At 35.7% G+C, this 19784-nt stretch overlaps 1 protein-coding gene across 1 annotated transcript in view; it reads right to left on the reverse strand.

Moving 5' to 3' along the window:
- Nucleotides 1-19784, reverse strand: part of THEMIS (thymocyte selection associated) — a gene marked incomplete at both ends in the record, with an annotated part of 123303 nt that overhangs the window by 74069 nt on the left and 29450 nt on the right. Inside the window, one exon of the mRNA XM_079781161.1 lies at nt 2289-2747. Within this exon, the coding sequence (XP_079637287.1) occupies nt 2289-2747 (459 nt within the window). The remainder of the gene's footprint in view (nt 1-2288; nt 2748-19784) is intronic.

Below are 19784 nucleotides of genomic sequence, written 5' to 3' on the forward strand. Positions count from 1 at the left end.
ACCAAATGTAGAATATCTTTATTCTCTCTTTTCTCTACTTACTTGCTATGTTTTCTTTTCAGCGTATCAATATTTCATAACTTCCTATAGTTCTCAATATTTTTCTTCTTGCCTCTTCCCCTAAAGTTTCTTGAAAAGTTGATAACCCTGGCTCAGACCTATTCTTTCTCTTGTGACTTTAGAAAGGAAAGGCTACAGCCAAGAGGGGTTCGAACTGTGCCCGATACTGAAGGCCTTTGGAAAGCAACTTAGCAACATGCCCTTGACTTCAAGGCATGTTTGAATCTTCAATTTAAGAAAGAATGGTGTGAAACAAGAGCACAATTGATCTTCAAAATAGTCTATACTTTATATTTAGAAGAAAAATGCCTACAACAACAAACATTTTAAGAACTGGGCATTTTGTGTTGGACACCCTTCCTCCATTGCCAGGGAATATTCTGCAGTCAGTACACATGCAAAGCAGTCTCATAGAACATCTGTCCTGAAATTTAGAACTAATGTTTAAAATAATCCCCATGAAATTAAGGATTCAAAATAATTAGTCAAGATTCCATTCCATGTCATTAAAGAATGGAAATTGGGCCATAACATTTTGGAAGGATTTTGTTTCAACCAAAGGATTTCTTCTGGGATCTTGGTTAGCAGGAAACCATATCTAAGCCCATCTAAACAATTCAGTTTAAATCCCCTTCTCTTCTGTCAATGTTTATATTTAACAAACTGCACCACCATCCAGCCAATATATCAATCCAGAGGCTAGAAGTCTTAATGGTTCAAGTTGTCTTTTACCCCCTTCCAATAGTTCTCTATATCCTGCTGGTTGTATTTCTTAAATGCCTGTCAAAACAACTACTTTTCTCTGTCTGTACTTTTGAAATTCTATTGTACGAATCCCCAACACTGCCACAAACCTAATGGCCTCACTGCTCTCTGCTGCTCCTGCTCCTCCCAGCTGAAAAACCTTCATTAATTGTGAACTGCTAACCCATTAGCATATATTTCAAAACCCTCCATGATTCATTCCACTCTGTCTTGCATGATTTGCTAGTTGTCTCAACCTGCCTTCTCCTTCCTCTCTTTCTTTACACCTGGTGCACGACAGCTCCAATCACTTGCTTACCTGCTTTGCCACAAGCGGCTAACACTTCCTCCAAAGTTGTTCCCTCCTTGTTAGGCTATTCGTCCTTCCTGTATTTTTTTAATGCCATTTCCTCAGAGAAATCTTTATTGGTCCCTAATCTAAATTTATGAAATGTAAACATCTTGTTCAGATGCTTAGGTTCTTGGTTGGCCTTCAGTTGTAGCCGTGTGATAGGAGATACCAATGGTTTTAGAAAAGGAACAAATTTTCAAAATGAGAAAAGTTTATCCGTTATTTATGAATATTGAGGAAAACTCTATTATTAATTTTGATTGCACATTTTGGGTTAACTAACAAAACACCAGAGAACTAAAATTTTTTGCAACCTCATATTAAAAAATAATCACGCTGTGGCCTCAATCTTTTAATCACTATTTGAGTGGAATTCCTTACCTGTACCTTTGTTTCAAATGAGTTAATCAATTTTTGGTTAAATAATAATGTATAACAAAATTTAGCATGTAGTTCCAAAACCTACCCAAACTTTCACATCAACTTTTTCATAATTGTATAAGTGGGCAACAATATTAACAGGAGAAGAGATATGTATAATTGGAGAGAGGAGTACATGTTGACCAAATATTTTTACATACTACTTTGTGTTCTCAAGGATATTATACAAAGCACCTGACTAGAACTTAAATTTATTCTCAGAACTACTCCAAAAGGCAGGCAAAGGGATATCATTATCCTTTTTGCATCGACAGTTTGTTTGTTTGTTTGTTTTTCAATGGCTCACCCAAAGTCACCATCTATTAAGTTATAGATTCTGACTAAGAATTCAGGACCTTTGACTGAAAGTTCAAGACTTGCCCTATGTATCTAATCCTGAAAATTCAAGATATTACTTTCTTTAGGGTAACAATGCTCTCTCTAGCTATTCCTATTTTAAAATGCAAACAATTCCCTGAAGATTATATATTAAAGCACACCTATGTGTAAATTAATTTATCACATCATTTCCCTTGTCAGAGGGATGTACAGCTAGTAGGGAAGATTTATTACCAGTGATGGTGGCTGACATAAAGGTTGTCACAAAAATAGGAGTAAGGGACACAGTTCCATTCTTTACTCCAAAGCCTTTCCCTTTCCCAAACCCCACAATGCTCCTGCTCATAGAGCATCATTCTCAGTGGATACTTACATTTCATCACACCTTGAATTTCATAAACAGGCTTGAGTATCAGAGCACCATAAAAGCCTTCAGGGAATGGATTGGGTAAGTCCCACTTATTTGAAAAATCTGTAAGTTTCACAGTTCGTGTTCTATTCTTTGGAATCTTCCATTCAACGATCTCCTTTAGAGTATAAATACGTTCATCTTCACACTCGTAAAATTCTCCTTCTTGTGACAAAGGCAAAGTAAATGAGTGGTTTTGATGATTTCTTACCACTCCACAGTTCACCATTATTTCTCCATTGATTTCTTCAACTGAGTTGAGCATGATTTTCTCACCTTGCTTTATGATGAGATTCTCTAGTTTCATATCCTTCTGATGATAGAAGCAAGGATGCCCTAGTCTACTTGATCCAATATGGATGGTCCTTATAATTTCATCCATAGTAAGGTATGGAGTTTTATCAGCCACAATCTTAAAAAGACCTAAGAACAGAATTGTGTGAATTAAAGAGAGTTCTTACAATGGAAGTTCTCTATGACAATCACAGCAAGAATGTTATAAAACAAGTATAATGTAGCTTTTTAAAAGTAATGTATCTTTTTTTAAAGATTAGATATACTTCTTTGACTCCTGAATTCTTTTAGGAAAATTTTTAATGTATTGTCTGTAGATTACTGCATCACCAGACCTAGGCAACATAAATGGAGACAAGAAAAAAATACCATGACAGAGAAAAGGCCCTGTTCTTGGAAATGGAAAATCTGGATGAGATACTGATTGTGTGATATTGAACAAAGCATTTAATCTTTCAAGATCACATTTTTTTTTAAATGAGAGGATTGGATTAGCTCAATGTTCCCATAACTATAATCTCCAGACACACCAGAATTAAGAGATTCTATAAGGAAACTCTTATGGTAAATTAATAATTACAAAAGCAATATACCTGGAACTAGATACTGGTTATGATTGTACAACATTGTGATTGTACTTAAAGACACTGAAGTTTACACTTTAAAATGGTCAAATATTTTTCATTGTGAAGGTCGGCATAGTTTAGAACATGGGAATATGTACAGGAGCAGTTTGAAATGCATAACTTGTGGTGGAGAAAAATGTGCAAAAAGAGAAGAAAAAGTGTTGGCAGTCAGGTAGTGACGATAAAAATAAGGGTGAAAAACTTTGAGTCCAGGGAGAGATTCAAGATGGCAGCGTAGATAAACATCTGGGCTGCAGCCGTCCACAACAATTTCCAAAACTACAACTAAAAGACAGAACACCTATCACCTAGAACCACGGTAAAGCTGGCTGAGCGGAACCTCTACAACTAGACCGAAAGAGACGGGCGCAATCAGGACACAAACGCTGAAAAACTGAGGTACAGGGGAGTGCACACGCGATACGAGCTGGCGGCAGAGCCCAGCTGGAGGCGGGCATTGCTTTCTTCAATCCGAAGAGAGACAAGCCCCCAATCTCTCTGAAATCCAGTTTCTGGGTAGAGACGGGGCTGTCTGCCATCGGGTCGGAGAGTGAGGGTGGCTTACTAGCAGAGCTGCGTGGAGGTAGAATTGTTGGCTGCACCGGGGCGCGAGACGCGGGGACACAGTTGCAGGGACACAGTTGGAGGCGGCTCACTGCCAGCCATCGCTGTTTGCCACGCCCTAGCCTAGTGACGCCCTGAGACTCCGCCCCGCACAATCTACAAACACACCCAAGCTCCTAGCAGTGGCTTTCGCATCTGAATGGCCTTCTCTATTGCAGTTTAAACTAGTAAACTTGCAACCTGGTACAGACAGCTCCAAAGCCTCCAAGCTCTAAGCAGGGAGGAGAGGATGGCAGTTCTCGCTGTAGCTCCTGCAGGGTAGCCTCAGACAGCAGCTGAACTGCACCCCATTGGAGATCCAGAAGCCAGTATGCCTAGTGGTCAGTGTGAGACACCAGATTTCAACTCTTCACATCCATAAGTGACACATTCAGGAGGCGGACTCAGTGAGCACCAAAGCCCCACTGAAACCAGCCCTGTATCACAAGTGTGTCTCCAGTGCAGCAGTGCTTCCATTATAGACACAGTGGGTCCTCACAGCCAATTGGCCTGGAGGTCAATTCCTCCCAGTGTACCAACAGCAATCAAGGCTTAACTACACCAAGACTTTCCACTCAGCCCACAAAGGGGTGTACCAAGAGCGACCACCTAGGGTGATTGGGGAAGCTGAGCTACCGGCCCCTATAGGTCACTGACCACACAAAGCCACTCCATCAACACAGGGAGGCAGCCAAAATGCAGAGACACCGAAGCATGTCACAAATAGGAGAGATGGAGGAAAGTAAACTACTAGATGACACAGTGTTCAGAACCACATTTATAAGGTTACTCAAGAATCTTCTAAAAACCAGTGAGAAACTTGAAGAGACCTTCAAGGACCTTAATGAGAATACCAAAAAAATGGAAAAGGACCAGTCAGAAATTAAGCATCCACTGTCTGAAATAAAGAATATACAGAAACTCAACTGTAGATCACCGTACCCGAAGAGTCAAACCAAAGATCTGGAATATGAGGAAGCAAAAAACACCCAACCAGAGAGGCGGAAAGTAAGAAGAATCCAAAAGTGTGAGGATAGCGTAAGGAGCCTCTGGGATGGCTTTAAGCGTACCAACATCCGAATTTTTGGGGTGCCAGAGGAAGAGAGAGAGCAAGATACTGAAAACCTATTTGAAGAAATAATGACAGAAAACTTCCCCCACCTGGTGAAAGAAATAGACTTATAAGTTCAGGAAGCGCACAGAACCCCAAACAAGAGGAATCCAAAGAGGACCACACCAAGACACATCATAATTAAAATTAAGGGCAAAAGACAAAGAGAGAATCTTGAAAGCAGCAAGAGAAAAACAGTTAGTTACCTACAAGGGAGTACCCATATGACTGTCAGCTAATTTCTCAACAGAAACTATGCAGGCCAGACGGGAGTGGCAAGAAATATTCAAAGTGATGAACAGCAAGAACCTACAACCAAGATTACTCTACCCAGCAAAGCTGTCATTCAGAATTGAAGGTCAGACGAAGAGCTTCACAGATAAGAAAAAGCTAAAGGAGTTCATCACCACCAAACCAGGATTACATGAAATGCTGAAGTGTATTCTTTAAGAGGAGGAAGAAGAAAATAAAGGTAAAGGTAAAAATTATGAACAACAAAAAGACATCAAATACATACCTACCAACAAGTGAATCTAAAAATCAAGTGAATAAAAAATCTGAAGAACAGAATGGACTGGTGAATATAATAGAATCAGGGACATAGAAAGAGAGGGGATGGACAATTCTCAAGGGGAAGGGGGTCTGAGGGGTGCAGGAAGAGATTGGACAACAATCTTACACCTATGGATGAAGACAGTGGCGGGGGGTAAGGGCATGGGGTGGGGTGGGGAATCAGGTGGAGGGGAATAATGGGGGGGGGAGAGGAACACCTATAATAATCTGAACAATAAAGATTTATTATAAAAAAAAACAACTTTGAGTTCAGTTATTTTTATAGTTGATCTTTGCTCAAAAAAATAAGTTTTTGGTTAATTCTAGATATAAACTTCTTGGAAAAGTGTGGGTGATGTAATCTTGGTGGGAATGAGTAAGGTAGCATGTACAATCTGTCCTGAAAATTTTTAGAAATTGAATAGTGTTCATCCACTGCTGGTGTACTTGAAGATTGTAAGGCAAAAAAACACACACATTTACTTTGAAGGTACTTCTTATTTTATTATGTCTTGTATCAGGAAAAATCTATAAAATAGTATTCTTGAATTCTCCACAGTAAATGAATTTGTGTGTGTGTGTGTGTGTGTGTGCACACGCACATGAGCACATGTGTATGCCCGCAACATTTAATCTCACTTGTCTGTGTGTGAAGATTTATTTCTAAGAGTCCACAATCATTATCAGGATGTAGAAATTTCAGCAGTTTTTGTGAAATACGTTTTTGAAAAAATAGCCACCTAGAATCTCATAAATACTAGAGACACACTGTTGTTGTTTTTTTCTATCCTAGGTATATTGATGACATAAGTCATAGAAAATGAATTTAGCATCTTCTTTCTTGGGGAATTGGGTTCACCTAAGGTAATAACAGACCTAAAATGTTATGAAATAGAAAAAGCCTGGAACCCCAAGGCCTACCATTATTTCAAGTTAATCACACACTTTAGAGCTGTCTTGTTGGATGTCTCTATTGCAAAAAAAAATCCATTTATATATCTGTGTTTTCCCATAGAAAATGATTGAGTACCCAGTTTAGCATACTAAGTGGCAGAGCACACAAAAATTTTGATTAACTTATTTCTTCATATACTATTATAGCCAATCCAAAAGTCCCTCCTTATATATAGCCGCTTAATACCATATAAATTAGAGCAAAATATATATATATATATATATATATATATATATATATATATATATATATAATTCTATTTTACAGTAAACTAAAGCACTATAGGCCTGATCAGGTTTAAATTAGACCAATATTTACTCCAACTTTTTCACAAAGAGTATAGTAGTGTTCACTAGGGAAAAAATGATTTGTTATTCTTCCAAATGAAAAAAATAAAACCACATTTTAGGAGATGCATGTTCATGAGAGTGATTACAAAATAAGCCAATGTGTAACTTTATAAAATAAGTTAAAAAACAGAAAATAGATTTCTGTTTCCAAATTTGTCTCCTATTAAAATGTATATTATTATTTTTAAATTATAATACATTGTTCACAAAGAGCATGTCACAAAAGAAACAAGAAACTGCAATAAATTGATCTGTTGAAAATTAGTCAATAATTTAATTTAGTTTGTAAGATCTTGATTCCGAATCTTAGGTTTTCAGGGAGTTTATATTTTTAAGTAATTCTTAATGATCTGCAATCATTGTTATTTATAGTAATAGTAACAAATGAAATTTGTTTAGACATTTACTTTTGGAGGATTTTTTTCATTTGTGTCATTTATCCTCACCATAATCATTTAAGGACAGAAAAACTATTATTATTACTGAGGGATATGAAAGTACTCATGATTTTCATAGTCATGGCTCTAGAATCTCAAATAAGAATTTTATGCTCTTGCCACTATACTAGGCCTCCTCATCACACTACTTGCAAAGACATTTTTACTGAAAACATGTTTATTCCAGTTCACCAAATACACATACACATCTCTAGAGCTGGCCCTTCCTTCGCATGGGTCAGCCTTTGCAGACCCTTCAATATGAGAAGAGCAAGAATAATTTCCTGGTTCACTATGCAGAATTTGTGCTCTTCAGATATTTTTAATATTTTATTCTCTTTCTGTCTCATTAATTCATTTCCAAATAGGGAGTAATTTTAAAAATTAAATTTTCCAACTTTCTATCACAATATTATCTAATATACATATCATGAGATCATTGTGAAGAGTTTAGAATCTTTTTTTCTTGTCTAATCTTTAGCTTGCTTTCCCAGTTCCAACCAAATATATTTCTTCCATCTCTAAAACAAGGTATCATAGAGTGAACTTCACCTAGTAATTCTCATCTTTCTTTCATATCATTAACATTAGAATTATTAAAATATTACCTTCTTAAAATGTGCTGGAAATTATTCACATTTAAGACAAAATATAATTTTCAAAATAACAATATGGGGTAGCTACAGATAAAACACAAACATTTCACTGACAAGCACATGAATGTTTGAAGAGAGGCCATACATTTTCTATCATCACATGGATCATTAGAAACTGCCATGCTTTTTTGTCTCTACAGCTCAAGGGCTTAATCACAGAGCTACACATTTCACCCTTTGACTATTATCTGAAATCATACTTTGTTTATCTAACATTTTATTAGTTAACAGGGATGGTCCAAGGTGGGTGTCAACTCTGCTTTTGGGTCCCGAAAGACTGAGAACTTTTAAAACTAACAACAAAAGAAAGTGAACTTCACTGATGTTTAAGACATCAATGGGCATTATCTGTTCACATGCCAGATGGCCACATGCCGGTAGGTGTAGGTGAGGCCTCTGAGGAGGCCTGGGGACTATACAAGGCGAAGGGGTTGACTGCTGCACACACCAGTTTGAGTGTTTTCAGTGTGCTGCAGTTACCTGCCATATTTAAGTGGATTTCTATAATGTATTATCATAGTTTTAAAATAGAGTAACTCTCACAAAATGAATAAATGCCTTTAAACACTTCCTGGAAGAAAACCATGTATTAAAATTAAAACTAATATAACCACAAGAACAACAAAAAATGGCAGAGTTGACATTTCAACTCCCACTCAAGCTTTTTTTCAGCCATATTGTGTGGTAAAATAATGACACTCTAGTCTAATAAAAAATTAAAGTGGCTGAAGCTTCTTTAACACAATTTTATCAAGCTATGGATTCCTATCCACTCTCATTATAAAGAAACTTGCCCTTGAGATACAGGTAAAGGTATGTCAAGTACACACACAGTGTTAAATCAGTACACATATATTTGAGATGCATGCTTGAAAATTTCAAATGCACTGAGCTATGTGAAGAAGATTTGGAGATAAGTCAGACTGCTACATATTTCTGGTCATGTGTCTTGTCTCTCTGCCAATAAAGCAAAGTATGTCTCACTTATTTTTGTGAGTGTGTGCGTCCACCTCTTAAAATGTTTGTTCTGCAATTGAATTTCTAAACAGCCTTGTTATTTTATACTTGTTGTATAGATTTCTCATTCCACATGCTTCTTGTGGCTTTTTTATAATTTTGTTATGTTCCCAAGACAATTCTTAGGTTAGTATAACCTACAAAATCTTCAAGACTACCCCAAATCCACTATTTTCACTAGAAATTCTAGCTCAAGCATATCTATTCAACTTCAGATGGAAATGGAGTACATAAAATAACCTATCAAAGCAAAAACCTAAAAAACTTGAGTGAAGGATATATAATAATATCTAGTAACATTTTATATAATAATGTTATTAAACATTATATAATAATATAATAATAATGTTCAAACTGTGAGAAAATTCTCCAGATTTTTCAGAGTCAATATTAGGATTATTGAACATTATCAACTAATGAGTGATTCCAATGGTCTTCACAGAAGAGTCTCCAACAGCAGAAAGAAGGACTATGAAGAAAGTCAAAGTTTATGATAAGAAAATTTTGCATAGGAAAATTTTGCCTGACCCCATTATTTGAGAAGTTGGGAACGAGAAAAAAGACACAGCAAAGATGGTGACCATTTTTTAAAAAATGTTAGATGAGAAAAAATGAGGCTGTAGAATTTCTATGCTTCAATGTCTTTACATTTATAATGGAATAGGAATTGTCTATAATAGCTTTAAGAGTTTTTAATACTTCTTTTACCTGGAGGTAAAAAGAATAATCATAAAACCTACCATTTTATTTTTAACTCTGTGTCAATTATTGCATTAAAAAAAGACCTCTTTTCTTAAATAACACCTAAACTCCTTGAAAGGAGTGATGCTGCAATATCTAACACATTTGGGATGTTTACAAAATAATTTACACTAGTAATGTTAGGTCTTGAAACCAAATGATATAACTTGGTATCTCTGCCTAAATCTCTAGCTTACTTATAAAGTTGTCATCTGTATTTGTTCACGTTAAAGCTTTCTCCTGCCCAGTAGGGAGAATGAATAATAAGCCTAGGATGAGGACAGAGAATGTGAGAAATTCCTCTTCCCATAAACCTTGGCAGGAGCACAGCTCCCTGGACTCTAGTTCTGCAGAGCACTGCCCTTGGGTTATGGAAAGACACATAGAGGCATCAGGCCTGGAAAGAACTCTGACAGACTTCAGGCACCCCAAATCTCTCACTAGGCTTTGTTAGGAGGATCTTCAAAATACTATAGATTTGCTACTCTTGGCCCTGGTGACTTTGGGCAATAGAATTTTCAGGGCCAGCGATACACAACTATCCCAACATGAAAGTCAAGGGGTAAAAAGTATAAGTGTTGATTCAGACAGCCTGGGTTTAATTCTGGCTTCACCCCTTTCTTCACTGTGTAAACTTGAGAACTTAAACTCTCAGGGCTACAATTTCCTTTTCTATAAAATGGAAAAAAAATATATCAGCTGTGTCAAAACATTAATGTGATGATTAAATGAGAATAAATGCAACATGCATAGAAAATACTTAATATATAACATGTACCCCCAAAAAAGTTATTTCTTCTCATTTTTTTTTTTACTCTGGAATTCTGAGTCAGAGAGTTTAGTACCTGTAAGGTCAAAGAGTACAAACTAGAAAGTCCAGCCTGGACCAAATTAGATGGGACAAACTTTATAGAATCCACAATTCATCATCTGAAACAGGTATAGCAAAAAATCCCAGCAACAATATCTTCCACAGATTTTTGCCAGTGTTTGAACATGGAAGTGAGTCTAGGTGACCTCTTTAGGTGGACTGCCTTTGGGGAAATATTTCCAGGTTGCTTTGAAGAGTTTGCCTGACCCTATGCTTTGAGAAATTGCTTAGAATTTAACCACCATAATTTTATGCCCATAATGAGCAGATTATAGGGAGATGTAAGAACTTTTAAAATGCAAATATTGTGCTGCTTGTAGTTATTCACAAGGTATGCATTATACACAGTTGCTGAAGTTCCCTTGAACAAAAGTAACAGCAAAATGCCAAGGCATTTTTGAAAATGTGTTTTATTCATGGCTCTGAAAGGTAGTTGAAGCCAATTCAGGGAGGAGCATACCCTCCCTCTATTTTAATGATCATAATTTTGCTAATGGAATGTTAGTGGAAAGAGTTCAGGAGCCATGTGGCGCTGATTGCGTTGTTCGGTATTGATGTTGCCTGCAAATTAAATGTACCTAAGTAGCCACCTGTTTATGCTTATGATTATGTAAAGCCCCATATGTTTCCCTCTCTACACAGGGGAGGTAAATATTGAAAAAATTATCCTGGTGTGAAGGGTGAAAACAGCAGCAATCCTTCTATAACTGTCACATATGCTGCAGCGTTTCCTTTAATGTTGTACTTTGTCTGACATAGTTGCTGATTTTTACTATGCACTGTTCAAAAAAACCCTGTTACCCATGGTTATACAAAACAATTAAAAATCAGTTTACATAAAATTAAAATTAGGAAGAGATACAGTTTTTCAGTGTAGCTGTATTTAAATGAATATCAGAGCTTAGGATTTAAATAGATTTTGATTTGCATGATGAAGAAAATCAACATTTTTCCCTAAATTCACCAGCAAATAAAAAGGGACATTTTCTTCCTAAAGATATCCTTTCGATTCCATATTAGTAGGCAGGCAACAACAACAACAAAAACTAACTTGAATAACATGAATTTGAAATCCCACCTATATAGTGGGCAGCTCTTTAACTGGCTGGGCCACCACTCTGCTGGCTGGATTTGCTCTGGAAAGCAGGCTGCTGCACTCCATATAGCCATGACCTGGTCAGCAAGTGCTCCTGAGCAGCTTTGAGATGATGAGTCTGCTTAGTGCAGTGGTTCTCAACCTTTCTAATGCTGCGACCCTTTAATACAGTTCCTCATGTTGTGGTGAGCCCCAACCATAAAATTATTTTCGTTGCTACTTCATAACTATAATTTTGCTACTGGGGGCTGGCTGGTTTACCCTGAAGGGTGTCCTGGATCAGGGTGGGGGTTCCCTTGGGGCGTGGGGTGGCCTGGGCGAGGGGCTTGTGGTGGTTTGCAGGCTGGCCATGCCACCCGGCAACCCAAGCAGAGGCCCTGGTATCTGGGGTTTATTTATCTTCTGCAATTGAAACTTTGTAGCCTGGAGCAGAGCCATGCCTTCTGCTCGCTCCGTGGCGGCAGCCATTTCTGTTGGGATTTATTTATCTCCTATAATTGAAACTTTGTAGCCTTAAGCGGAGGCCTGGGCCATCAAGGGCAGGCGGAAAGCTTGGCTTCCTCCATTGCCGGGGAAACCCCTCTCTGTGGCCGCAGCCATCTTGATTGGGTTTATTTGCTTATTCGCTCCTGATTGGCTGATGGGCGTGGCTGGTGGGTGTAGCGGAGGTAGGGTCAATTTGCATATTACTATTTGATTAGATAGGATTTTATGTATATACTCTGTATGTATTTACTTATATATGTTTTTCATATATTGTTATCCTGTCCTCTTACAAAACTAACTTTATTCTAACAAATTGAAAATTTTGTTTCATTTGCTTCCATTGGTTTTACTGGATGTTCTTACTTCAAATAATGATTATCAGCTCATTTCTAAAAGTCTTTAAATTTATTTTTTACTTGTCATATGTATTTACTCAAAATTATGGAGTGCTGTTATACAAGAGTGAAAATAAAGATCCATACAAGAAAAATGCTTTCTTTGTCTGACTCACTGGACCTGTGCTCTTGTTGCCTATACCCGACCCCAGAGCCCTGCCCATAGTGTGACCTCCTGCCACGCTGTGTCAGACCTGCCATTTTCTATGATTCCCAAGGTTTTTAAATTCATGTTGCCTATGAAACTGAGACAAGATTCATAAAAATAATTTGAATTTTATCCTTTAAACAGCTGAATTTTATGCTATGCAAATTACATCTCAATAAAGCTGCTAACTTTATTTTTTAAATTGGAGAGAGGAGGGATAAACAATAAGTAATAGCTTCAAAAAAGCAGTTAGGTCAGCCCCCTCATTAGTTCTTGATGGGAATGTGAATTGGCAGAGTGTTTATGGAATGTGATTTGGCAATATGTGCTAAGAGCCTTAAAATCATTTTTACTTCTGAAGTTATAATGTTACGTTCATGGGATTATTATAGTAATGAGATATATAGACTAAACTTCAGTTAAAAGCTGCTCATTATAGTATAAACTGCATAAATGATAATTTCAGAATGGACTTAATAAATTATGATATATACATATGAGGGCCTATTATATAGAAAATAAAAATTGCTTTTCAAGAATTTTTAATAAGATAGGCAAATCCTCAGGAATAAGCTTGGTCCCCATTATATTATATCTATTTGTGTGTGGGTGTGCCATGTACTAGAAAACAATAGAAGGAAATGTAACAAATATTAATGCTAGCTAGCTTTGGTGATGAGATTATAGGAAGCTTTAATTAATTTCTCAGCATTTTCTTCCATTTTCTAATTTTCTACAAGATTGTGTGTTATTTGTAAAGTTGAGAAAAATCAATACATCTTATAACTTTAAAAAATTGTGTTTCGTATGTCCACACTAAAACCTGCATGTGTATAGCAGCTTTATTCATAATTGCCAAAATTTAAAAGCAACCAAGAAGTCTTTCAATAGGTGGATAAATAAAATGTGGTATATCCAGACAATGGAATATTATTCAGTGCTATCAAGAAATGAGCTATCAATTTAATGAGCTATTTAAAAACATGGAGAACCTTCAATTCATATTACCAAATAAAAGATGCCAATCGGAAAGGCTACTTACTTTTTTATTCAATTATATTTTGGAAAATGCAAAACCATGGAAACCATAAAAAAATCAGTGGTTACCAGGGATTGTGGGGGAAGAAGGATGACCAGGTACAGCACAGAGGATTTTTAGGGCACCGAAAATACTTTGTGTGAGTCTATATGATAGATACATGCCATTATACATTTGTCTAAACCTATAGACCATACAACACCAAGAGTGAACCACTGTAAACCATGATGTATCAATACAGGTTCATCAGGTAGAACAGTGTACCACTCCGGTGGGGGATATAATAATGGTCGAGGCTATGCATTTGTAGGGGTAGAGGGTATATAGGAGACCTCTGTACTTTTCACTAAATTTTACTGTGAAAATAAAACAACTCTTAAAAAACAAAGTCTATTAAAAAAGGATTTTGTTCCAATGGCAGAATCTCTAAATAACTAATATATAATTATGTATAAATATAGTAATGTATTTTGCAAATGTCCAGTTAAAGGAATCAAGAAACTAAAGATCTGAGTAGACAATTTTGTAAGGAGAGTCTGGTTCCACCATGGTGATACTATTGAGGTAACACCATAACAAACTTTAGAGGAGTTGTGTACGTAGGAAAGGGGGCTGGTAAGAGCAAAATGTGATTAGATTTTTAGAAGATGTATATAAAATATTAATACCTTGAAAACTTATAGAATAGTGCCAGGTGTGGAAAAGCCAATTTTAAGATGATCTTTTTGACCTAATTTTGGTATGAGGCTAAAATGTACATAGGTGGTGAAAAGAACACTTTAACCTAGACCTGCAAAGTCTATTTGTCTTCCTGATATTATTCAATTTAGTTACCCAAAGAACAAGGACTTAGAGAAACAATCTGATCATGTACCAAAGAGCAGAAGAAAAAATAGTCCAAAAAAATGGAAATGAAAATTAGTATAAAAGCCTGAACTTTTTTGTGCACTTAGATTGCTTCACAGTTTTTGGCGTAGTATATCCAGAATATTCCTTTCCGTCTAGGAAAATATTTTGTATAATAGACATAGCTGAATTTATTTTGCTTAAGTGAGCACAGTGGGGGAGAGATACCTTATGAGAAGTTGACCCAGAAAATTTGGAAGAATAGCCCATTATTCCTTAAATAGCAAATTATCCAAAAGGCAGGGAGCCTATTTAGGGTCTCTTTGAATCATGTCTTCATAACATCCAGATGGAAAAACAGGAGCAAATTGCACCTTTTATCTTGCTTCTTTTAACAAAAGTCATTCAAAAAACAGGAGCTGAAAAGGTTATGCACTATAAAGCTACTAAGTATATTTTAAATATAGTTTTGCAAAACAATTTTGCTAACAGGTAATTTCTAAAAGGAATTTATAAGCTGATATTTTAGTCAGCTTCTAAAAAATTAGATGCCATCATAAAATGGCTAATCCTAAAAAATGTAGTCATTTCAGTAGTAGATAAACCACTGAATGACCATTGAATGCAATATTATATGTTTTCTATCAATTAAGTATATAGCTTCCTGAATAAAACAACAGGGAGATTTATTTTGAAAAAAATGTTAATGTATAAGGCATTTTGATACCCAGGCACAAAAATCAGGTTTCATTAATTCTAGTTAAACAATTTCTTGAAAAATAATTCTATTAGTCTAATTTTGTGTATCTAAACATATCCTAAACATAGAAAAGGTACATTAAAAATACAGTATAAAAGACAAAAAAAATGGTACACCTGTAAAGGGCATTTACCATGAATGGAGCTCACAGGATTGAAAGTTGCTCGGGGGGATTCAGTGAGTGATGAGTGAATGTGAAGGCCTAGAATATTACTGTACATTACTGTAGACTTTATAAACACTGTACACTTAAGCTATGTTAAATTTATTTTTAAAATTTTCTTCGATAATAAACAACCTTACTTTACTGTAACTTTTTATTATTTTATAATCCTTTTAATTTTTTAACTTTTAGGCTCTTGTATAGTAATACTTAGCTTAAAACACAAGCACATTGCATAGCTGACAAAAATATTTTTCTTGTCCTAACCAGTTTGGCTCAGTAGATAGAGCATCGGCCTGTGGACTCAAGGGTCCCAGGTTTGATTTTGGTCAAGGGCATGTACCTTGGTTGCGGGCACATCCCCAGTAGCGGGTGTGCAGGAGGCAGCTGATTGATGTTTCTCATCAATGTTTCTAACTCTCCCTCTCCCTTCCTCTCTGTAAAAAAATTAATAAAATATATTTTAAAAAATATTTTTCTTTATAGCCTTATTCCATAAGCTTTTCTATTTAAATTTTTATTTACTTTTTAAACTTTTTTTGTTAAAAACTAAGGCACAAACACGCTAGCCGAGGCCTATACAGGGTCAAGATCATCAATATCCTTGTCTTCCTCACCCATATCTTGTCCCACTGGAAGGTCTTCAGGGGCAATACCATGGCTGGAGCTGTCATCTCCTGTCACAGTGCTTTCTCTGGAACACCTTGAACGGTGTCTGGTGCATTATCAAGATTCTCATTTGAGTGTATCACATGGGAAAAGTACAGCGTAGGATAGTAAAGAATGGTTCATCTCTAAAGCTCTATCACATTTCTTTTATTTCTTTTTTCTAAATTTGTTGTTGTTGTTGATCCTCACCTGAGGATATTTTTCCATTTATTTATTTTTTTTTTTTAGAGAGGGTGAAAGGGAGGGAGGGAGACACAGAAACATTGATGTGAGAGAGACACATCGATTGATTGCCTCCCGCACCCACCCTGACCAGGGCATCTAGACACAGATCTTACACACTTCACAAAAGTTAACTCAAAATGGATTAAAGGGTCACTCCATTAAGTACAAATAACTATTACAAAACACATACCAACCTTATATCAAAGCCTCCAAATACATGAAACTAGAGCTTCAGTTTTGAAAAGAAATATTAGTAATTCAATTATAATAGTTTGAAACTTCAAAACTCCACTTTCTATAATGGGTAGATCTTGATAGAGATTTTACAAAAAAAATCAGAAGACTTGACAATACTATAAACCAATAGACATCTGTAGAACACTCCACCCAGCAATAGCAGAATCCACATTCTTCTTAAGTGCACATGGGATATTTTTTAGGCTAGGTCATATGTTAGGCCATAAAACAAATCTCAATAAATTTACAAGAACTGAAATTAAATAAAGTATGTCTTCTGACCACAATAGAATGAAATTAAGAATCAGTAAAAAATAAATTTAGGGAAAATTCCCATAAAAATGTTATTTAAAAATATATTGAACTTTTTGAGTTTATAATATAACTGGAAGCTGAAAGTGAAACTTTTGAGTAGAGTATAAATAAAGACATTTCTCTATTGAAATTTATAAAAATATTAGTGTCCTTGGTTTTTATCTAGTGCTGATATAGATGAATTATTTCTATATCAGGGATCCTTTTCATCATTACCTAGAAGGATAATTTGTTTTAAGAGAGGTAGAAACAATTTCCTGATCATCACCACTCACTTAATCCTGATCCTTACAATAAAACTAGCATTGTACATACAATGTTAAATCATTGCTCAATTGATGCAAGATGATTATGTTGACTGAAAGCTCAATGGGATATTCTAAGCAGCAATTCCCCAAGTTAAACTATAAGTCAAAAAGCTACGTGTTTTAACTACTATAATAAGAAATATTCCTTCTACCAGAAGATTCTAGTACTTTTGACTTACTAAATATTGATTATATACATCTTCTAAACACTGTGGGGATTACAGCAATAATTGAGATTCAGATTCCTTCCCCAGAAACCTTATGATCTATTAAGCAGATGGTGCTTATAAGACAAGTACACAAATAACTTCAATTATATACAAAACGTTCTAAATGCAATGATTAAGGCATGAAAGCCTATAGTGATTTAAAAGGAGAGTTGACACATCAATTAGAGTACTTAGGAAAAGCTTCTTCTAAAGCAATGGTTCTCAAACTTGGTTGCTCATGATCACTACTCTGGGAGCTTTAGAAAACCTTGATGACCAGACTTTATCCCAGACCAAATAAACCAGAATATCTCAGGCAATTGTCTGAGCATCAACATTTTTTAAAGTACCCTTGGCAATTCCAATGTGCAGCCAAGTTTGAGAATCGTTGATATGAAAGATAGGCTGAGGAAGGAATAATTAGAATCATTCCAAGAGAAAGGTTTCAATTGAAAGGGTTGGAATATTGGAGCACTTAGAAGAATCCTCTCCTCATACAGTTAACTCATTTTTATTCTTCAAACCTCAGCTCAAGTACAACATTCTTGAAAAAGCTTTGCCTGACTCCACTCATGATAACAATGTCAATAATTGTAATAAAAGCTAATGTTTTTTATAGCCCTTGCTAAGTGATAAGTACCATTCTAAGCACTTTAAATATATTTCAATACTTAACCCTCCTAACCACACTAGGAGATAGGTAGCAATATTATTATCACTTTACATAAAAGGAGGCTACATAACTTGACAAGGTTACACAACTAACAATGGCAGAGCTAAGATTCAAATATAATGACTAAGAAATCCACGTTTTGAAACATGATCAATTGGTGTTAAATGTCACTTATCAAGACTCCCATAAAACCTGTACATACGTCCACTATACCATGAATCACATTATATTGTAAATGTTTATTAGAGTTTTTTCTTCCACTCATCATTCATTCAATATACAACTATTGAGCACATTCTCTGTGCCAGAAAATGTGCTTATTTCTAGAAAGACAAAGTCCCTTATGTAATATTTTATCTGTGAAGGAATTTTAGTTTAGAGCTGAGGTCAGCAAACTATGATTCACAGGCCAAATTCTTCTGACCACCTTTTTATAAAGACATTTTTGTTGAAACATGCTCTTTGGTTTGGTATCTAGAGCTTCTTTTATGTTACAACATCAGAATGTAGTAGTTGTGATGGGGACCAACTGGCAGCAAAGTCTAAAATTTACTATCTGGCCCTTTTTAAAAGGTTTGACAACCCTTGGTCTAGAGAATAATACAAAAGAGAAAGTCATCAATATTTAAAATAAGGTGAATGCTCTGGTGCCCAATATACTAAGAGAACATAGAAGAGGGATTTCTAGCTTAGGTTAGATGGTCAGAAAAAGTCTTCCAGAAGACATGATATTTGGAGTAATTTTGTAAGGCTGAGTAGAATTAACTAGACAAAGAAAAGCAGCTAGACTTGCCAGTAAGATCAGCAGGGGAGTTTAGCAGTGATCCAGAGAGCTAGAATAATGGCAATGGGAATAAAGTGGGTCAATGTGTTTAATGTACAGCAGTGGGCAAAAGTAAGTTTATAGTTATTCATATGGGAAATATAATAATTAGTAAATAATAATACAAGAATAAACTGTTTCACGTACTCACAATTATAGACCTACTTGTGCCCACCCATGTTTAAAATAAGGTGAATGCTCTGGTGCCCAATATACTAAGAGAACATAGAAGAGGGATTTCTAGCTTAGGTTAGATGGTCAGAAAAAGTCTTCCAGAAGACATGATATTTGGAGTAATTTTGTAAGGCTGAGTAGAATTAACTAGACAAAGAAAAGCAGCTAGACTTGCCAGTAAGATCAGCAGGGGAGTTTAGCAGTGATCCAGAGAGCTAGAATAATGGCAATGGGAATAAAGTGGGTCAATGTGTTTAATGTACAGCAGTGGGCAAAAGTAAGTTTATAGTTATTCATATGGGAAATATAATAATTAGTAAATAATAATACAAGAATAAACTGTTTCACGTACTCACAATTATAGACCTACTTGTGCCCACCCATGTATATTTAGTTCTACATGACTTATGAAAATATATCTTTGAATTCTTTAATTTATCTATGTAGTATAGCTAGTGTTGCTTATAGTTGAAAATCACCAAATATTTGTCAACAGAAAATATTTAGTCCTAAGTAAAGGATGTTTATTTAAAATGGTAAGAAAATATTTGCCTTATATTAGTTCTTAAAATCATTGAACTATAAGAATTATGATTCTTTCACCCACTGCCCTAGAGTGAACAAGAAACACTACCACTTTTTCATTGTTTGCAATTGTATAGATGTATATATCTATTAGCA

This window comes from Cnephaeus nilssonii (genome assembly GCF_951640355.1).
Source record: "Cnephaeus nilssonii genome assembly, chromosome: 9".
NCBI classification, from domain to species: Eukaryota; Metazoa; Chordata; class Mammalia; order Chiroptera; family Vespertilionidae; genus Cnephaeus; species Cnephaeus nilssonii.